The 21223-nt window shown below is 42.4% G+C and overlaps 2 protein-coding genes across 2 annotated transcripts in view; one reads left to right on the forward strand and one right to left on the reverse strand.

The window, feature by feature from the left end:
* Positions 1-21223, reverse strand: part of astn2 (astrotactin 2) — a gene marked incomplete at both ends in the record, with an annotated part of 218560 nt that overhangs the window by 25793 nt on the left and 171544 nt on the right. The window contains 3 exons of the mRNA XM_079288873.1: positions 1537-1685; positions 3376-3509; positions 10221-10543. Coding sequence (XP_079144999.1) covers positions 1537-1685; positions 3376-3509; positions 10221-10543 — 606 coding nt within the window. The remainder of the gene's footprint in view (positions 1-1536; positions 1686-3375; positions 3510-10220; positions 10544-21223) is intronic.
* Positions 14502-19868, forward strand: trim32 (tripartite motif containing 32). Its single transcript, XM_079288879.1, has 2 exons — positions 14502-14573; positions 15341-19868. The coding sequence occupies exon 2, from the start codon at positions 15353-15355 to the stop codon at positions 17408-17410; it is 2058 nt and encodes a 685-aa protein (XP_079145005.1). The 5' UTR covers positions 14502-14573; positions 15341-15352; the 3' UTR covers positions 17411-19868.

A 21223-nucleotide genomic window follows, 5' to 3' on the forward strand; every position in this document is an offset into this window, starting at 1 on the left:
CTTTTTTCACTCACCAACGTTCTTTGTCCAGATACTTAAAATAAGTTGTGAGTAAACGAGAAAAACATGACTCACAGTTACAGATAAACAGTGACCGACATAAAGGGGAGCAAAAAAGACAAATGGCAAATACATTAACTTCTAATCAGTATTATACTGTCTGTTATGACATGATTTATAGTGGTGACTGGCACATAGCAGAGTGAGTCACCAACACCATCTGCCCCTTCCTACCTCACCTCTGCCAGCATGCCTGTTTCTAGCTGTCTGTACCCTCTCCCCGCTCGCTGGTGCCCACTCTTCATCAGCACTCCTCCCAGGGGTGATCGATGTCCTGTCCATACTTCCCAATGACTAAAGCCGCTGACTCACCCCATCACCTTTTCGCAACCATGACCACTTCCCTAGCCCTCCAGCACAATGGTCAGCACCATTTATGGCGCTTGATAAATTGCCTTACGTCATCTTCTCCCATCTTCAGTCTAAGCTCTTCCTTCTGTTCTCTATCCAGACCAAAACTTTACCCTCATTTCCTCCAATTGTAACTTAAATAACTTATCTTAACTTCTGTAACTGCTTAGCAGATACTCTGATACTATTTATTTGAACACTGTGTACGACGTGATATTCCGTCTATTTGCAGTAAAAAGATGCAGTAGAATCTTGAGAAAAATTGAGCTAGTCCCATGGCTATCACATGGTCTGATACAATTAGACAATTTAGAGCCTTTTCCACATCTGTGAACAGTGGAGGGAAACCCGAATGGACACGGAAGAAGAGACTCCCCACACAGAAATGATTCTCTTCCTTAGTACTTGTATGTGTATGTGTGATTTGTACGTTTGAATGGGTGAGAGTGTGCATGGTTTTGGCATGGAAAAGAATATTCCAAACACAGTAAAAAAACATGTCTTTATAAACTGTTTGGTGAATAACAATGTATTATTAATGGGTATGGTCCTTAACATTTGTGTTCCAAGATACAAATGGGCCATTGTGCATACATGTTAAGTACATTGAGTGAATAATGTTGCCAGAAGTTAATTTTATTTGCACTGGTGCAATGGCGTGGGGCAGCCTTTGGCTACAGATTATAGTCTTTAAATATGAGAGGGTTTAATAGCAGTTAGGTTCGGGCTTTTCTTTGGAATAGACTAACTATTTTATCCTGAAATTTTACAAAATGTTAATTTAACTGTGGGAATTATTTTGTATTTCTCATAAATTGTGGTGGCATGTTTTTGGATTTCAGGACTTGTTTTGTTGAATGCCTTGTGCTTCGTTGTATCTCTTTGTCTTCTAACATATTGGGACCATGTTAGAAATAAGTGTTTTCACATTAACACATTTTAGTTTCTTTGTCTGATAAAAATCCATGAAAAAAAAATCAATCAAACCACCAATCAACCAATCAATCAACTAACCAACCACCCAATCAATCAATCAAGCAAACAGACAAGCTCACGTCATATCAGTGTTTGAATCACACATTTACAACAAGTATCTGACTTAAGCTTGGAATTGAGTTTTCCTACCTGTGTAGACCTCTGCCTCCGAGGGATCCTCAACTCGTTTATGCTGGATGACGTAGTCAGAAACTTTGCAGCCAATCACAGCCTCCACATCCATCCACTCCAGGGCCACCATTGTGCTTGAGGGCTCCAGGTAAGGGGCTAGGCGTACACTAGTGGAGCAACATAGAAAGGACAAGGTTAAGACAACAGTTTATTGCCCTCATCTGGAATTTCAAATGATACTGTGTGTGTGTAATACCTTAAATATGGGCATAAACCTAAAATGGATAAGTAAGAATCCCATGTGGTCATTGTTGTATTCGCGTACAGACTGTCACACCTCTGCCTATACAGTATTTCATTGGACAACAGGATGGCAAAAAAACAGCATTCCGATGCCACCTGTTCTCCATAAGTGTTTCCTGTGCAGTTTTCCCTCTTTAATCCCTAAAAAGAGATCAAATAACTATATTATCGTTTTTGCCTGCCCTCCAGCTGTGTCTGTGACGATGGCTGAGAGAGGAAGGTTATCCCTCTTTCATTAAAAGCATGCACCTTATCCTCACAGACAATAACAATAAGTACTGCGTGTTCTTACACTCTGGCACTGGCCAGAATAGCAGATTTGGCTGCTGCAGCAACTCTTGATTGACCCTTTCGTGCCAGCAGTCATGGGCACAGGGAAAGTATGACCAAAACTTTGGTTGTGGCACCTTGCCCTGTACCTCTCCAATTCCACAACCACAACCCCAATCCACAAACAAATCAATACCAAAACCAACGTAATAGCGTCTAAAACTACTTGTGCAATACTTGTGCAACATGTTTTTGGTAAAGTATTGCTAAAGAGTTAAGACCAATCTCCCCACAAGGTCAATATAACAGCACGTTCTGGAGTTTATCAACAGACAATTGTTCCAATGTTTGGAAAATTGTAGATGTTCAAAATTCCAGTTTTATCTATTAGCTTAGAAGCTGAGGTTCAATGTTCGTGGAAACAGTATGTATTGTAACAGTGAACAGTGTTGAAGTGGGAGGATATTTTTGACATTGTGGCCACAGTTGGTATTGCAAGATACAGATCTGCACTGCCCAAAGACACTTTCCCTTGCACAATCAAAACAAAAACATTTTAAAAAAGCAATAGACACCCCGAAATGACTATTTGCATTGTTAAAATATGATCGATTTGGTCCAATACAATTTGAAAAGTCACAAAGAGTTTTCTGATGAATTCAGAGGAAATTTTCCTTCGACATATATTTAAAATGATTCGGTTTAACATTTGGTTACAGTTGACAATGTGTGGAGGAGCTTTGTGAAAAAAATTTAAAAATCACATTAATTGCAAATGCCATGAGGTGATGGACCAGAATCCTCTCTTGCAGCTATACACTACATTTTATCGATGTTGAGCTTTTATTATTATTCTAAAGTGGTGTCAATAGATGTTGGACCTCATTCACGTTTGAAAGTAATATACTAATAGGAATATTTTCTTTTCATTCTTGATTGGCTTTCATTGTAATCTTATCATCTAAATGATTGCCCTTTCAACGTCCTGTTTCTCCTTCAAAGTGCTCAGGGCAACAATGGCTTGGGTGGGTGACTCAAGAGAATTATTAGGACACCTTGAATGAGAGCATGTTCTTTTCAGAGAAGTGTAAGGGCCGACTGACATCTATTATAACTTTGGGGACTGTGCTCATGTCTACAACTTTCTCAAGTGCCCCAGGAGTCAGTGGAGACAGGTATGTCCATGTGTATATGTGAGGGTGCCTGCAGTGCATCAGTGCATGCATCCGTGAAATCTCTCTTGTGCATGAATTCCTAGGTGTCATTGCGTCACCTCACACTTACATTGGCTGCCTGACGGGACTGCAGATAGGCAGGCCATCTTTGCTGAAGGCACTCAGGTCACAGCGACACCAGTTATCAATGACATCGCCCTTTCCAGCACACCAGTATGAGCTCATTGTGGCGCTCTTGAAGGCCTGTAAAGGGTAACAGGTGAAAGAAATGCAATTATCTCTTGAAACATAAGCTCCCCATCCATCTATGCTTACCCAACCCCCATCTCCCATCCAAACCACCCTCCCCACCACTGCCCTCATATATCCCAGCACACACGCACACGCACACGCACACGCACACACACACACACACACCCTTGTATTTATGTCCATATGATGACTCTCCATTGACTATATTCATTTTCTTTTCCCCATCTCCTAAATTAAACATTAACATATCAAACCTCAGTCTTATCACGATGAAGTGAGGACTGTCCAAAATGTCCTCACTTTGCAAAAATGCCCTCTCTCTGATTGTCTAAAACTAAAGAAAGGTCTCACAAAGATAGACATGCACACACCCACACACAGAGTGACCTTTTCATTCCCAATTACCGTAAGGCAGGAACATCTCACTAACATCGACAAGCTTACATACACTATGATATCATAGAGTAACTGTGACTTTTATGATGGAGGTGTGAAAGCTGTGCCATTCGTATGTTTCTGTGTGGATCTGTCAGTGTCAGTGTCGATGTCGGTCTGTCTGTGAAGGGGATGGGAGGGGGGGGGGGGTGTTAGGAGATGACATCATCTCCTAGCATCTCCTTGTGCTGCTTCATTAACGGGAGAACGAAAAATCAAAAGGCAGAAGCTCAGTCAAGCTCAGTTAGTTATGTGCTCTAACTGGTTGCCAGTGCTGCCTCGTGAAGACAACTTGATGACAAGATGAGAAAAGCAACTCCTTTGTTCCAATACACCATGACATTCACTTATCCAAAAGCAAAGGAACCGATGAGAACACACACATCTGTAAGACAACTGCGAACACGCAGTGTGTACACGTGGGGACATGCAAACATGCACAAAAACAGACGGATTCATGCAGCGTGTTGATTAGTGATGGTGACATTTGAGATGGTTATAGTTCGAACCAGAAAGGCAGACAGCTTGACCAAAAAAAGAGTCAGGGTATGCACTCAGAAGCTGATGTTAGCATTTCACTGCATTGTTAGCTGTAAAGGAGACTCAACAGTCTTTCATGGGAACTGACTTCTTCCAATACCACTAGCTTTCACTCAAAAGCAAAGGATCTTGAGGGTGAAAGTGACCTTAATGAGCAGCAGATTAAGATAAAGAGGCTGGAGAGACCGAAGGAAAAAGGACAGCAAAAAATCAACAAAATCAACAAGGGAACGAAGGTGTGGAAAAGGGAGACTCCCAGCATTCCCCACCTTACTGTTGGACAGGATCAGGATCCTTTAGCAGTGAAGGCTTTCCTATTATTTATCCTCCAACAGAAGCCCCTCTAAATGAGCGTGCTGAATGAGCAGTTATTACAGGGAGTAGGCAAGCACTGTAATCCATGGCCATATAATAACCCCCCGGAAAACAAAAAAAGGGGAAAAGGTAATTACATTTCTCCCCCCTTGCCTTAACCCATGTGGCTAACTGCAGCCAGAAAACAACAGCAGCAGGGGTCTTCCCACCTCATGTCAATGGGAAGCAGGCCACAGACAAAGGCAACAAGAAAAACCTGGACTCAAGGTCTGTGCACGCAGACAGACTAGACAAATATGAGAAATGACCTCCGCTGCTAGGGGCAAAAGACAGAAAGACCACAGGACCGCCATGCGTATACCACCACCAGATTCCTAGGAAAACCCCATATGGGTCTGCGCACTTGATTGCATGGCTGCACATGTGAAAAATAGACAAAGCGATTACTGCCGTGTTTATGTTTGAAGAGTAATGCAAGCCAGTCTCCACTGGGTAAACAGGGAATCTAATTGTGGTTTAGAGAATGGGGTGGGGTGGGGGGGGGGGGGGGGGGGGGGGTTAGGGTTAGGGTTAGGGTTAGGGGGGGACATAGGAGGTAAAGCAGAGAAAAAAGGACTGCTAATACATATAAAGTGATGATATGTCAAGCGTGTGTCAGTGAAGACCATATATCTTGCTTGCGTTAGTAAGGAAAATCCTTTTGTGAGATGAACAGACACATTGAAAGGCCCAGGAGAGAGTGTGTTCAATGCAGAGATGAGTCACAGCTGAAAAGGGGAGGATACCTTACACTCTATTGATTAACCATATTTCCTGCATTTCCAAGAACACTAAATATCCTTATACATTATGTGCTGGCCAGGTAGGGGTAATAAACAAACCTTATACATTATGCTTGAGTATTTTGATAAAGATGGTCCTATCTGACTGTAACAGTGTAATGTTTTTGAGCAGCTATAACAGATTTTCTTTCAGGAACCGGCAGTCCCCCGATGACTACAACAACACATGGTTCTACCATTTCACAAATATGCCACAATTCATCTCCATTGACCTTATCGACACTGAACAAATTGAGCTGAAATGTAATCACCCCCTGCCAACAGAGGACAGGATCAGAACAGCAAGGCTGCTGAGCGTCAGCAACAACTCCGGCCACAAATTCCAAGCCTTGACATCATCGAAACCCAGCAGACTCACTGGCACCAAAACACTATTTGGACCTTTCACTTTCGTAGAAGCCTGTCGTGACTTACAAGAAGGCAAGGAAGGCCATTGTGACCTCTTTAATGTATTAGTCTGTTTGTCTAGTCTAAGCTGACCATATCACTGTCCATTTGCAGAGGCTAATACATGAAAACATTGGCCAGCTGGCCCACAGTATTGATTTATAAGATGATCACCAGTGGTGGTAAAGAGTCTAAGTCAGCACACACAGGACACCATCATTGGTGACCTAAGTGTGCGTGTGCGTGTGTGTGTGTGTGAGCGTGCGCACACGTGAATTTGTTTATGTAGCATTTCCAATCATTCAGGGCTAATGGTGTTAACAATGGAACCAATGGGCTGCTTCAAGGAAGCTTATCAGAAGTAGTACTTCCAGGAAATTGGACACTGGGGGCGGCTGGCGGGTTGGTTCACCCAGAGGTTGAGAGGGGATCGCCATGTCACTGGCGGACCCTGAAACAGCAGGTATTGCTTTTCGGAGAGCCAACGATGTCCGGGGATGGTCTAAGCTAATTCCAGCTAACCATTCCAGCAAAGAAAAATGACTTGTTTGTTAGCGTGTTCTCTTGTTGTGTGTTTCAAAATAACAATCTAAGACAACGATAATGAAAAAGACAACAGAGAAGGGGAGTATGAAAATGTAATGTCAGTGTAAACAAACAAAAGGAGTAAGTCTGCTGGACATTCACCTCTTTATTCATCAAATAATTATCAATGCTGCCTTCATCGTCAGGTGGCTTTTTCTGGCAATCCAGTGTAGTATGTAGTGGCCATAGAGAGTTTATAAGAACCTGTTTATTATCTGTTTGAGCGTGCGCTCTCCTTGGTACTGAAGTGATGTTCTTGGGATCAAAACTTGCATTTTTTTTGTGTGCATTCGATTAGGAGACCTTCTGGATCACCCGTTAACAACATACCTAACCTCTTTTTCTGTATAATGCTACTTGCTTTCATTTTGGTGAAAATATGTTATTGCTATTTTACTTCTGTGCCCGATCCTGCCCCCACTGAGAATGTTCTAGACACAACCCTGCGAGGGGCTGCAGTGGTGCGTTACAGTGAGAGCATGACAGCGGCCACTCTGCAAGATATAAAGCATTCTGACCCATTAGACTCACAACCAATTTGTTCAAAAGGTTTGCCATAATTCAGTCACAGCATCACAGGACATAGGACCACTGGCAAGCTCCCCAGGCGTTAGCTTATTTATTTATCCACTGAGGTATTTTTCTCTGGCACTTAAACAGGGCAGTGTCTGTGTGCGTCAGTGTATTTGCGTGCACATCCCATGCCTGTAAGCAAGACCACCTTAGTCGAGTCCAAGACAATTCCAAGACCAGGTTTAAAGCAAGTCAAGCCCAAGGAACTTGAGAGGTATTCAATACCAAGACAATGAAGGAATAAACCTCAAACCTTTCCTTCCAAATGAAAAGTATAATCAGTTTGTTTTTTACAGATCAAGTGTCTACAAATGTAAAAGGCAAAATAAATCTCACATGTCCCCATTATTTAGCCATGCCGATATGTTTGCATTTATTTGGTATGATTTTAGGATAAAAATGCAATACATAAATATACAATGGTGGGGAAGGCGTTTTTTATATGTGGTTATAACGGAACAAAAACACAAACATCACACTTAAAAAGCTTAAAATATCAGAAAAATAGTGTCCTCATATACTCTGCAGAATCCACAGCCTTCACTGTAAGACGTTTTCATGTCTTCCTACCGAAGAAACCTATAGCAACTGTTGGACAGTGAGGCCTGTGGATAATCCAGAAGGGGCATTGTCTGTTTTAGATTTTGCAAATGTCACGTTTCAGTGCTACCATCTCCATAGAGGCACATATATCAGGGATGGACATATAATCTAGACATATCAAAATAAAACTACCAGCATGGATAGATTTTCTCTATTTGAGTAAACCAAGCCTTTAACCTTTTAGGAAATACTTTCCTCCGACAGCAATACAACCTGTATCCCAGGTATCCCAGTGTTACTTTCCTCAAATAATAATGTCAGTATTGGGCACATGTACAAAGAAATACTTTATTCCATATTTTCCTATTTGACAAAGCCACAAGAAGCAAGCTATCTCTACAGTATGATTCTGTTTCTTTCGAGTTGTGTTTTTTTTCAATGAAACAAAATCCCCCTCTGGCTTAATAATGAGGAGATTGATGTGAAAGGGACATGACATGTCCTGTCAAACAGTCAGGGAGCGGCCACTGAAAGATGCAGGTAGGAGAGAAAGGAGGGAGGAAGGGGGACAAAGAAGAGTGACAGGTCCATGTAAACCCGGTATTGGGTACATTGAATCATAAGATAGACAACTAAGCCTGTATTTTGATGGACTCAGGGGGTGAAAAAAAGGTATATATATATACTGTATCTATAAAAACATGTCTCAGAAAGCTTTTTCAACATGGCAGCTGTCTTCCCAGATAGACCCAGTCAAGTAGAAAGATCTGAAGTACAGAGAGAGAGAGAGAGAGAGAGAGAGAGAGACAGAGAGAGAGAGACAGACAGAGAGAGACAGAGAGAGAGAGAGAGAGAGACAGAGAGAGACAGAGACAGAGAGAGAGAGACAGAGAGAGCGAGAGAGACACACACAGAGACAGAGACAGACAGACAGACAGACCAGTTGTGTGTGTGTGTGGAGGGGCAGGTTGTTTTGTCGTTCGTCTCTAATGCAATACAGCTATTTGCCTTTCAGACTAGCAGCAGCAGTTGCCGCCAAGAGGAGAAAAGAAAGGGAGGAAAAGAGGAGCAGAGTGATGGACTCCCCTCCCTCCCCAGAGGTCGATGACATCAATAAGGAGCTAATATACCTGCCTCAATCTAGCACAGAAGGGCTTGCCAGAGCGATCCACTGCAGTCTAGCCCTTCTCCTCCTCCTCATACATCTCACTCTCTACATCCCCAGAAGACCACGTGTTGGGGATGGGGAGAAAGAAGGATGGATAGCGAGGTGTTTGGAAGAGATAGAAAAGAGACATTTTGCTCTTCCTCACGTGTAGCTATTGATGAGGCCCATTAGGGATCGTCTGATATTGATTGTGCCTTCTTTTCTTTGGGGCTGCGGTGCTTGTCATGGGCGGCACGTACAGGGGGCTTTTGCTGTGTGTATGTGTGTGTTGCCTCTGATTGTATATATATGCATATGTATGCATATATATGCACAACGACGTTGCTGCCTGGTAATTTCTGAAGGTAAGGTAATTAGATTCTTGATTGGGGGAGCGTGAACCAGTCTGCTCTCTATGGCGTGTGCATGCGTGTGTTTTGGGTGCGAGTCACCTGCAAACAGTTATGTTCTGACATACCGGATGTCACGTCAAGAGGAAACCCAAAAGGAGCAAAATGTGGTAAATTAAACGTCAAGTGAAGCCAGGGCCCCCTCCTAAATTACCTTATGGAAAAGACTTCTCTTATGATTCAATTTCATTGCACAAAGATCCAACGACTTTTCATACAGGGTGAATCACAAACACAGCATGGCCATGAGGCTGATATCCTGCCACTGGTATCCTATATATATATATATATATATATCACATATTGACTTCCCCACAAAAGGAGAAAACCATGATGTAATCTTTTTATGCCCTCCGTATTACAGTGCTCAATTTTAACCAACTAATGCCACCTAGAGGCGATTTGTTACAACTGCCTCAGTTAAACCGCTTCAGAGGACAATGGATCTGTGCAGTCCGAAAGGATTACACCACCATGAGATTGTGTATTAGAAAAAACATACTAAGGAATTAACATATGCTTCCTACACTTGCAGAACAGATGATACCTTTTGTCACAGGGCAGCATAATATACATGTTACTTTGCCTTACATTTGCCATAAACGTATGTTTGCGGGAGTGAAAGTACCCGTATAACCACATCCCAACCAATTGTAATTGGTCTAATAGTAAATTGACACAGTTTATATCCATATCATGAATAATACCTGAATATGGATGTTTTTAATATGTTTGCTTGTTTTCTTCCACATCCAGTAGATATGTTGACGCTTCAGATCGTTTGACTTAATGCTCTTTCTAGTTTTATGGTCACTCTCCCAGCCTCTCCCTCCCCTTCTACAAACAAATCCGCATGCAAACAAGCAAACACACACACACACACACACACACACACACACAGTCTACCCCCATGCTGATTTCTCACCTCTTTGGTGACGTTGTCTTGGACCAGGCTGTAGAGGGGCACCACGCGGCTGACTTCCAATAGCACAGGGATGGGGGAAGGTTGCTCTCCATTCCTGCTGTTACCAGTGCGGCCTCTTCCTGACACTCCTCCCATCATAGCCTGGTGATGGCACAGGTGGCAGCCAGCTGGACAGCTGCCCTTCTCCTCGCAGCGGATCTCCACGCCATTCACCATGTCGTTAGACAACAGCTGGCTCTTCTGCAGTGCCGACAGGTAGCTGATGAAGGGAACCGACTTCAGCTCACGCCGCCCACTTCCACCAACCCCCTGGTCTGTTGCCTCTGGAGGGGTAGTCGGAAGAGGAAAGGAGGGTAATGGTATGATGTGGTGCAGATAAAGAAAAACAAAGTTAACATCGTTCATTATTTACAATCATTTTATGTCATCTCCTTCACTTTTATGTGTATTATTTCAAAATGATAAAACCAAACCCCCCTTCCCCAACTTTCTCTCATCTCTAGTTCCATGAAACATTTCCTGAATCTTCACTTGGAGTAGCAGAGAACATTCACAGTCCCTCAGTTGCATAAAGCATCCACATCTGGATTTACTCTTGCTTGCTGCCAAGGTAAAGAAGAAAAAACAACAACTAATCCCTTACTGTCATCAGCTTTCACAGACATAGGATGGATGGGAGGGAAAGGGAGTAAGGGTGTCACTGGCTTCTTATCCTGAGTGCCAATTACCACTATTTGATGTTCTCTGGTTGGGGAGATTATTCCTCATCATTTCCTCTTTCAGTGACAACAACACACCATGTGGAAAGAAGAGGCGATGACAGAAGCAGGCGAGGAGTAGAAACAGGAGAGAATGATACCTGGGTGTCGAGTGTTTGACTTGGAGAATACATCAGGCCACATGTTACAGTGGAGCCATGTTGTTTGCAATCTGTGCTGATATGGCACATGAGCATTTGTGTCTGTTTGATTTACAAGAACAGACATATGAGAGTTTTCCAAATTAGTGATATGGTGTTATTTCAAGTGGCAAACGGGGGTATTCAAGTAGGAATTACCGGCTTTTGATATTGCTTTGAGACATGATTTATCATCAGTCAGCATGCATAAGAAATGCATATCTGCAAATGTATGATTTCTCTAATCAAACCACTGATTTATGAGTTAAAAACACTGACTTAATACTTAAATGTATGTTGTCATGAGTACACCCTGTGCAGATTAATGAAGCTTCTTCTGTCCTAATGAAAGAACAACATCAGCCTGACATGAGAGTTTAACCACGTACATATACAAATGTTTAAGTTATAATCACAACCCCATTCACATATAAACAGACACATGGATGGATGGAGGGAACTACCAATGCATACATTACATAAGCGCACGTGTGCACCACCACAAAACAGAAGGAACCCCAAACCAGAAGGATGTGGGTAAGAGAGCAGGAAAAACGTTGACATTATTCAAGGTGGAGTAATTGGGCCCAATTAGGGTTAATATTTTGAATTACCTTTTTTTCCCATTTTAATGACAGTGAAATCGAAAATCCTTGAAACTATTGTCAGTGGGCAAAAACACAACATGCAGTGCATGAAAACGTGTTTGTGTGAGAGACAGAAACAGGTCTGAATGTGTCTGCATGTGTAATTTCACTTGGACTCCTGTAATATCATCGTTAAATAAGCTAGCCCAAGCCATGAAAAGGGTGTGTTAACCTTCAACTATTCGTTTCTCAAACAGATGAATGTATTGTCCACTCTAATGGATAAAAAAAAAGATAAAAGTAAAGCTGCTTTTTCCTGAACACAACTGACATTTTGGCTATCTGAACAACAACAACTTACTGTTAAAAGTGCCTAATACTGCCTACACATGCAGCATTAGGAGTCGACCCAAAAGAAAGAAATAATTGTAGGCGAGACAAAACAACCAAGCTGTAGCAGCAATTCAGAATAAATAATTGACTGACAATGTGTGTGTGTGTGTGTGTGTGTGTGTGTGTGTGTGTGTGTGTGGGGGGGGGGGTGATCTGGTGAGATTAACACAATTCCAAATCCAAGGACATGACCCTAATGTCCTCAATTGTGGCTCTGACCCTGGTGTGTGTGTGTGTGTGTGTGTGTGAGAGAGAACTCTAGAGAGTCTCTACATACATGTATGTCTTTGCAGCCTATTCCGTGTGTGCATCTGTAAAACACTGGCAAGCAGTTGAAAGGGTGGGTGGTAACTTCATGTGCAACAGTATGTAAACAGACTCAAGGGGTGGCCCAAGAGCCCAATTACATGCACTTCTTGAGGCAACACAGACACAGAAAAGAGCTGTCATCACCCAGCTCTCACAATAAAGCCCTGTAGGTCAGGTTGGCTTTGGCTAGTCAGCCTAATTCACTCTCACCCCCTTTAACTCAATACAGTTGTTTACATCTATGTAAACAAATGCATCTGATGAAAGAACTGGCACTGTCATGTATTGGCGGAGATAATAGCCAGGAGAAAATACAGCCACGGTACTGTGATTGTCATAATTAGCTGACAACAGCGTGCGGTGTATTTCCACCTTTATAATTTAGTTTTCCCCTAATATTGTATCTTTTATTAGACTTTCTTTGTTGACTTGTTTTGAGACTATTAGCAAACTGCTGTAACAATTTCCTTCTGGTATTTCTTCGTGTGAGGGTGAATTAAATGGGACAGCATGTATTTTGGTGCAGTTAAAGGAGTGGCCCGTCATTCGTCCATCACATCTCTCTGCTGTGCGGAATGAATTTGATTCTCACTTGCCTGTCACCAAACATAGTGGAGAGATAAATGAGTGAATTTCCTTGCCATTGATCTTGCACCGCCTTCGTTAATTAAAATGTCTTTGTAGACTGCTTGCAGCATAATTACTCATGGGGGACACATCCGTTCTGGCCAGGGTTATGTTGCCCAGGCAACAACAGCAAAGGTGTCAGATATCTTCCATAGCAATTTAATACAGCTGTTGTTAGATGTGGTTACTGTTGTCATTGTTGTGTTTGCTTTATTAAAACAGCTGCTAGTGCTACATCTACCAGTCTACTGATCTTAACAGATCTACAGCAGCTCATATTTCCTATTCATTTTACACAGCCTTGCACAATATCGGTATAACAAGTGACACATGCTAATAAAATGTAGATCTGTGTGAGCTGTGTCTTGTCTGCAAAGTAACAATTAAAATGAGTTATATCTTGCAATATCAACTAGTTTATCAGTAGTTATTCTACATGGGTCTGTTGAGCAGTTTAACAGCCCAGAATACAATACATCACATTGATTAAATGTGTTAAATGACAATCAAATTGAATTTTCCACATTTCTTTAGACCCTGTTTGCTGTGCTTGACAAACAAAAAACCTGTTTCTGATTTGGTTCTAATTTCCAGATTTACTCTACACCACTTTGTTGACGAGGGTGTTCAACAGACTTCTTGTTGAAGACTTCTTCTGACATCTAGTGGTCTGTTACTATAATTACTGACTTGTGTCTAAAAACTGAAATATGTCACCACACCTTGACTATTTCAAATGCACGTATAGCCTATGAGCAGCAGCTTACTTCAGGTTCTCCGTGAGACTTATTTTCTCAGTTACAGGTCTGTTTACTTGTTCACTCAAGTTACATAATTATATTTGTGTGTTCTTTTAAGGATGGCCTGGTACAATAACAAAGTATGTATTCCTGCTGAAAACTAAAAGGGCCCCTGTCATTTCAGGATAAGTTGCATGCAAAATTATTCTGTCTGTATATATAATAAAGATTGATAATACTTGTTTTGATCTTGTTTTTTGCACTATACTGTATGCTGCTGTAATCCTGTACATTTCCCCACTGCAGGACTAATAAAGGATTATCTTATTTTATTATAAATCAGTACATTTTACAATTTGCCGTCTGGCAGGAAACAACTATTTAGACTCGGCACTGCGCATGAAAATAATAATAATAATAATAAAACTATATTTAAATCCAATTTTAATTAAAATTTTGCCTGACAATCTTTTTTTGCCCTATGTTGTGTGAATATAGGAATGTTGTGAATTAGGCAAATAAAAGGTTTTACACTCATGTTGGAATTCAAACAAGGAAGTCAAAAAAATCCCAAGAACTGCATTGTCCTCTGATCAGGACCGTGACTTTTCGGCACTAGGACCCTGGTGAGTCTTTGTGCAAGCCCACACAGCAGCCAATCAAAACCGTCAAACTCACAGCTGTGCGTATCACGTAGCAAGCGTACGTCACGTCGTCATCACTGCAGTGCCTCACTACTAGCTGCAGCAGTAGCAGAACCACCTCTGAACTTCGAAACAGCTAACGTTTGAGGAGAAAGGTAACGTTTAAAGGTCGAAATGTGCAAAGAGGAGCAGTACAGTGAGCTGCAGATCTTATTTTCAAAAGGCACGTTCGTCACAATCAGCCCCGTGATGACGTTGAATAACATTGTCGCGTTGTGTCATAGGACAGCGTTCACGTTTGCTGTGTTGTCGAGAGGCCTCCGACTTGCTTTGCCTGAAATTAGGGAATTCTCAATGTAATTGGTTCGTAAGTCTGGACTGCAAGGTCGAGCTATTTTTAAACATCAAGAGAGCACAGTCTAGATATAGCCTACCTACGTATTGCTTGCTTACTACATTGCTTTGTAATCATGGCGTGGACCGATCGTGTGTCAATGATACATGTCAAAAATCAGCTTATTCGCCACGAGCGCATGTTTGTGGAAGCTTTCCTGTTTAACTGGCGCTCACCCGACAAGTCATATTCGCCACATGTTTAACGGTGCGCCAGCTAAACTGCGACAACTCGCTACTTTGAAACTGGCCCCATACTTAATAACCTGCAAAGTATCCCAATAACATTAGGTTAGTGACAATGTGTTACACTGTATCATTTATTGTTACAGTGATTGCATCAGATGAGTCACTTACTTGCACTTATTTTTGTAATGTGAGTATCAATGTACTGCTGCATGCCTAAACAGCTGTGATGGATCATAATACATCATTTGTGGTGACATGTTTTTTGTTTACTCTTTGTAGAATTTTACACAAAAATGGTAAACTATTACAAAAACTCCTTTCTTGTTTATTCCAACTCAAGGAAAGGGCCATAATGGAGGCGGCATATTCCCCGCTGGACCCAGATTTAATGAGGGAGGTTCTCGAGTGCCCGATATGCCTGGAGACCTACAACCAGGATCAAATGAGACCCAAACTCCTGCAGTGTGGTCACACAGTGTGCCGGCAGTGTCTAGAAAAGCTGTTGGCTAATACTATAAATGGTGTGCGCTGCCCCTTCTGTAGCAGGGTGTCCCGTATGAGCAGTATCTCCCAGCTGGCCGATAACCTCACTGTGCTCAAGATCCTGGATTGTACCACGTCCTGCAGTGCTGCTGCTGCCGCCCTGATGTGCAAGTCCTGCTGCAACCGCCTACCACGACAGTACTGTCACGACTGCGCCACAGTCCTCTGTGAGCTTTGTAAAGGGGAGGGCCACCTGCAGCAAGGCCATTCGGTCCAGCCGATTCGGGTGGCTGCAGAACAGCGTCGTAAAGAACTGGGTGGCAAGCTGGCTTCTCTGCGGGACGTCATGGGCGAAATTCAGAAGAAAAAGACGGCCATTGAAAACATTTCAAAGTCCTTGAGACTGAAGTACCGGGCGGTGCAGCAGGACTATGCTTCGGCTGAGCTACGTCTTCAAGAGGAACTCAGCAGGTCTCGAAGGACATTCACTTCTTCCGTGGCGGGAGTCGAAAAGCTAAACGGGCAGGTCCTGGAAGAGCAGACTTATCTCCTGAACATCGCAGAGGTAAAAGTCGTGTCACGTTGCGATTACCTGACCATGCTGGTGAGGCAGAGCGACATCGCTTTGCTCAAGGATGATGGCGAAGGCAGTGATGATGAAGAGCTGGATTTGAGGAGTAGCTTGCCCACGAAGTTTCAGCTGCAGGAACCGGGGCTGGTCAGAACAGAGCACTCGAAACCTGTGGAAGTGGGCCAAGTGACCACCAACACTTACACCGTCGATACAGAGGATGAGGAGAGTGGGTTGGAAATCGCAGTTGAGGGTGACGTAATGAGTGTAGCTGGGGCAATGGGGGCTAACAGTGGCAGAAGGGGGACTCCTGTGGATCTTTACCGAGACATTGACATGGTCGCAGCTGCAGAGGAGGCGGTGTGTGGTTCACCGGGCAGCTTTAAGTCAAAGTCCATGGATGCAGGTGGGGGATCACCCGGAGGAGCTGGGGCGAGTGCAGGGCCTCCAGTCTGCCAGTTTGTGAAGAAGATGGGCTGCAAGGGAACGCTACCCGGCACGTTCAATTTACCAGTCGGCGTCTGTGTAACGCCACAAGGTGAGGTCCTGGTGGCTGACCGTGGCAACTACCGCATCCAGATCTTCAATCGCAAAGGTTTCCAGCGGGAAATCCGCCGCAATGCCAGCAGCATTGACAACTTTGTCCTGAGCTTCCTTGGGGCTGATCTGCCTAACCTCGTCCCCTTATCCATTGCCGTCACTCCTCAAGGACTGATCGGGCTCACTGACAACTACGATAACTCCGTTAAAGTCTACACTATGGAAGGAAACTGTGTGGCTTGCCATAAAAACCAGCTTATTAAACCCTGGGGCATTACTGCTATGCCATCGGGTCAGTTTGTGGTGTCAGATGTGGAAGGTGGCAAGCTGTGGTGTCTAACAGTGGACCGCAACGTAGGCGTGGTCAGCTACAACCGGTTGTGCTCCGCTGTGAGGCCAAAGTTTGTGACATGCGATGCAGCTGGAACGGTCTATTTCACCCAGGGCCTAGCCCTGAACTTTGAGAAGCGCCACAGTGAGCCCCACCTGGAAGGCGGCTTCTCCATCGGCTCGGTCGATGCAGACGGCCAGCTGGGCAAGCAGCTCAGCCATTTCTTCTCAGAGACTGAGGACTTCCGCTGTATCACTGGCATGTGTGTGGACGCCAATGGGGATTTGCTGGTAACGGACAGTGGCAGGAAAGAAGTCCTCCAGTTTCCCAAAGAGGGTGGATTCAAAATCCTCATCCAGGAAGGCCTGACATGCCCTGTCGGAGTGGCCACCACCCAGAAAGGACAACTGCTCGTGCTGGATTGTTGGGACCACTGTGTCAAAGTCTACACATACATTCAGAGGAGGCACTCCTCCACTTCCTAGAGGGAACAAATCCATTCTCTCTGCACATGCATGAGCACGAGAGGTTTAGCAGGTATGTGTTGGTGGTTGACCGTTTGGAAAGGGTAGAATCACACGGTTATCTGTCACTTTAGTTTTGCTGCAGTCCAAACAAGTCTCACTCCTGCTTTAATCTGAGTTGTTAAATGAATGTTCGAGGCAGTTTGGTTCAGTTTAAAACCAGAAATGTGCCCATTGAGCTGCTTCCTCCCTGATTATTTGAAAGGATCACTGAGACAGAACGTAAACATCTTCACATCAACAAAGACTGGCACAAATGGTCACATTAAAACAAAGAAGCGATTGATGTCAAAGCTAATGCAGGCACAAAGTACAGATGGTTTGTTCTTCCTCTGCTAAACTGCTATATCCACCTTTCAGCCTGACTGTGTGATGCATGGCGTTCACTGATCTGGCTCTGCTTTGCGAAAGAGAAAAAGAAAAGCTGAAAAAGAATGTGTATTTACATATAAAATAAAGCATATTTTGGCCCGTGAAGCACTTTATTCTTGACACAGCACTGTTTCCTAGTGGTTCAGTAGCACAGGCGAACGTTGATGTTGCTGAATGCACCTTTTTAAAGTTCACTGTGCAGTTAACTAACGGGAAACTAATAACCCAGTATCTGCATTCAGTAGCATTCAGGGAACATTAAGTGTAGAATAGTAAGTTACCTACAGCATAAAGGGTTGGCCAATACAATCGCAACACGGTAGACTAGAGGAGTGCTGGGTAATGTGATCGGTCATTTAATGGGTTTTGTGTGTTAAAGCCTCTTTGAGTTGAGGGATTCAGAATTGGGGTTACTGGTGTTTAATTTGTATTGTTTTAATACTGCGTAGCCTGTGTGCTGTGTTTTTTTTTGTTTTTCTTCAAGCAGCACATGAGCGTAAATTACTCAAATCTACTGCCTGTTTTACAAACACCTATTCTCTGTGTATTCCTTCATTCAACGCTCTACATCTCCTTCTGCTGGCCTTTTTATTTTAAACATGCCGTAAACACCGAAGCTCCAAGTTTCAGTCCTACTTTTCGGACAGGGTTGTGTCCACAATGATTAGAGTTGCAAAGGTTCCAGATGACTCTTGTAACACTAGAAGGCGCTTACAATGTCAAGGCTTTGTTCTTTTTATTCCCTCACCGTCAGCTATAATCATACAATCATCTATAAATTACTTTTTGTTGCAATGCCGGTCTAGCTGACACTAAATAGCTCAAGCAGCCAGAACACAGTAAGCGTTTAAGGGTACAGCAGGCAGCTACAACTTTTGAATAATGTTTACATACATTGTTCAAACCTGACATTTATTCCAGAGAGCTTATGCCCATTGTTTTCTGCCCCCCTGGCCTGTGGTTTCACAATCTTTTTGTCAGGAGTGTTCGGAATAGCACTGCTAGGATAATGATGGGGGGGAAAATCCAGCAGCACACACCCTGGCTCTATGACACCGGGATGTGTTGTTGTCTTCCTCAGCTTTTATATTCAACACTAGACAACTTGTTCTCCAGCGTTGGTAGATATGGGGACGACAGCAGCCATGTACAGAGGTTATCCACATGCATTTGATTCATTATTCTTTATTGAATCCATATGAAACATTAGAAAGATGATGCTTTCAGCTAAAATACCATCAGAAGACACCCTTTTAATCAAACTATTTAGTGGCCTAAAATATGGGGAAACAAGTTAATCATTGAAACCCATGTATGTAATTAAGTCGTGAATAGTAAATATGCCTTCCCTCCTCTTCCAGTCACATACAGACTCAGTTTCAGCCTTAAAAACAAATAGTTTCACAAAGCTGACCGTAACTCTGCACTTGGAGCCCTATTAAACATACTAATATACATATCTGAGAATCAAACTGTATCGTGAACAATAAGTGTTTTGAATGTTTCCACACATGCATAGTGATGAGGAGTAGAAACAAATAGAGCCAAATTGAAGCATCAGGTGAAGTCTGTCATTTCCGTGTGCATTTCTATCACACGTGTTTGTTTTAATGTTACATCTCAACACTAAACCAACAGATCGTCTTAGCTGCATGTCAACCTGGCCATAACACATGTTTTCAGTGCTTTCACTTGATGTATTGTCACCAGTAGTAGTTATCACTAGAGGACATTCAAACTTTAACTGTGACAGAAATAATACAGAAAATTCTAGAAAAATCAAGTGGGCTGAACATCAGCGTCTCACATCATCTGCATATGTTTTATTCTACGTCATTGGAGAGACGTTATTTCCTTGCATACTTTTTTCAAAGTTGATTATTTCTACCACTGGATCGTAATATCGCAATATGTCCATGAACCAAACTCCCGTGTGTTTCCGGTGGTATGTCCTTCGGAGGCATTTGAATTTTACAATGTGTTGAACACAGTACAGACATCTTTGTGGAGTCAAATTCCTGTTTGTATTGTTGATTATCTGAGTGCAATAAACATTTACCAAAAGACCAAAATATCAGTCGCCGTTTTTCTTCATACCATTCTTACATTTGTGTTCTCATTCCTTTAAATATGTGTATTCATTCAATCCGGAGTTCTTTGTGTGACGGCAGTCAAATAAAACCTCTTTTGTTACCGTAACTGGTTGGCTGTAGAGCACCATTTCAACATATTTCGATTAATGCTGTAAGAAGCGGTGTGTGATAAGGACACATCGACTTTTGACACCCATGATGAGTGTAATGTTCAAAAGCAGTGGATCTGAAGTATTCAGATCCTTTTCTTCAGGAACAGTATATAAAGATAGTTACAAAAGTAAAAAAGATTTTCGATTTCACTGTCATTAAAATGGGAAAAAAAGGTAATTAAAAATATTAACCCTAATTGGGCCCAATTACTCCACCTTGAACAATGTCAACGTTTTTCCTGCTCTCTTAGGCCCCTTAAGTATCAAAATCAAAAGGCTTCACACAGTCGGATGGTCCCTGTCATATTATTGGAATAATATTTAGGCACAATAATGTAAGAATTGTAGGTTTTGAGATGGATCTATAATTTGAACTGCTTTATCTACAGTTGGGCAGTGTAATCCATCGCAATGTATTTCTTAAGCCAATCTCATGTTTTGTATGTGAATCTCAATCAAAAGTAGCAAAAATGGATGTAATCAAGTAACGTACCAGTAGCTCAAAGTTGTAAACTGAGTCAATTACTTTCCACAACTACTGAAAACAGCATGTTTTTCCATCAGGTTAAGTGATGCACTTCATTCCAGATGATTGCTCCACCACGTATTGTAGATTTTAGATGAAATTGAATCGTATTCCTCTGTGGCGCATGGATCCTGTACCCTGCCATAAAGCATGTTGGCATTAAAAACTGATTTGTTATATGGGGTGTGTGGGTTCAACCCTGGTCCCCCTTCACTCCAAAATCTCTTTTTCTTTTTCTCTACAAGCTATGTCAGAGTATTTATTTTGGAAACCCAGGTGCCAATCAACCAAATTTAACCGCTAGACTGAAAATCAGCACTGTTTTTGGATCCCAGATGAACAGAATTAAACAAAAAAAACCCATTTAAATGGAACAGTGCTGCAAGATGCTTTTGGGATATTAAGTCCCACTGAAGTTTAATTCAAATCATGCAGCTTATGCTGCCTTTTAACCAGGAGGCGAATTCTGGCAGGATGAAGTCTTTAAACATAACCCAGTTTAATCTATCGTCAGACAAAGTATAACCCCTCCTCCTGTTAAACTACAGTAAATCTCGCTCTTCATTTGGCTGTGTATTTGTATATCTCACATAAATCTAAATTAATATACATATATATATATATATATATA

The sequence above is a fragment of the Melanostigma gelatinosum genome (assembly GCF_949748355.1).
Source record: "Melanostigma gelatinosum genome assembly, chromosome: 18".
NCBI classification, from domain to species: Eukaryota; Metazoa; Chordata; class Actinopteri; order Perciformes; family Zoarcidae; genus Melanostigma; species Melanostigma gelatinosum.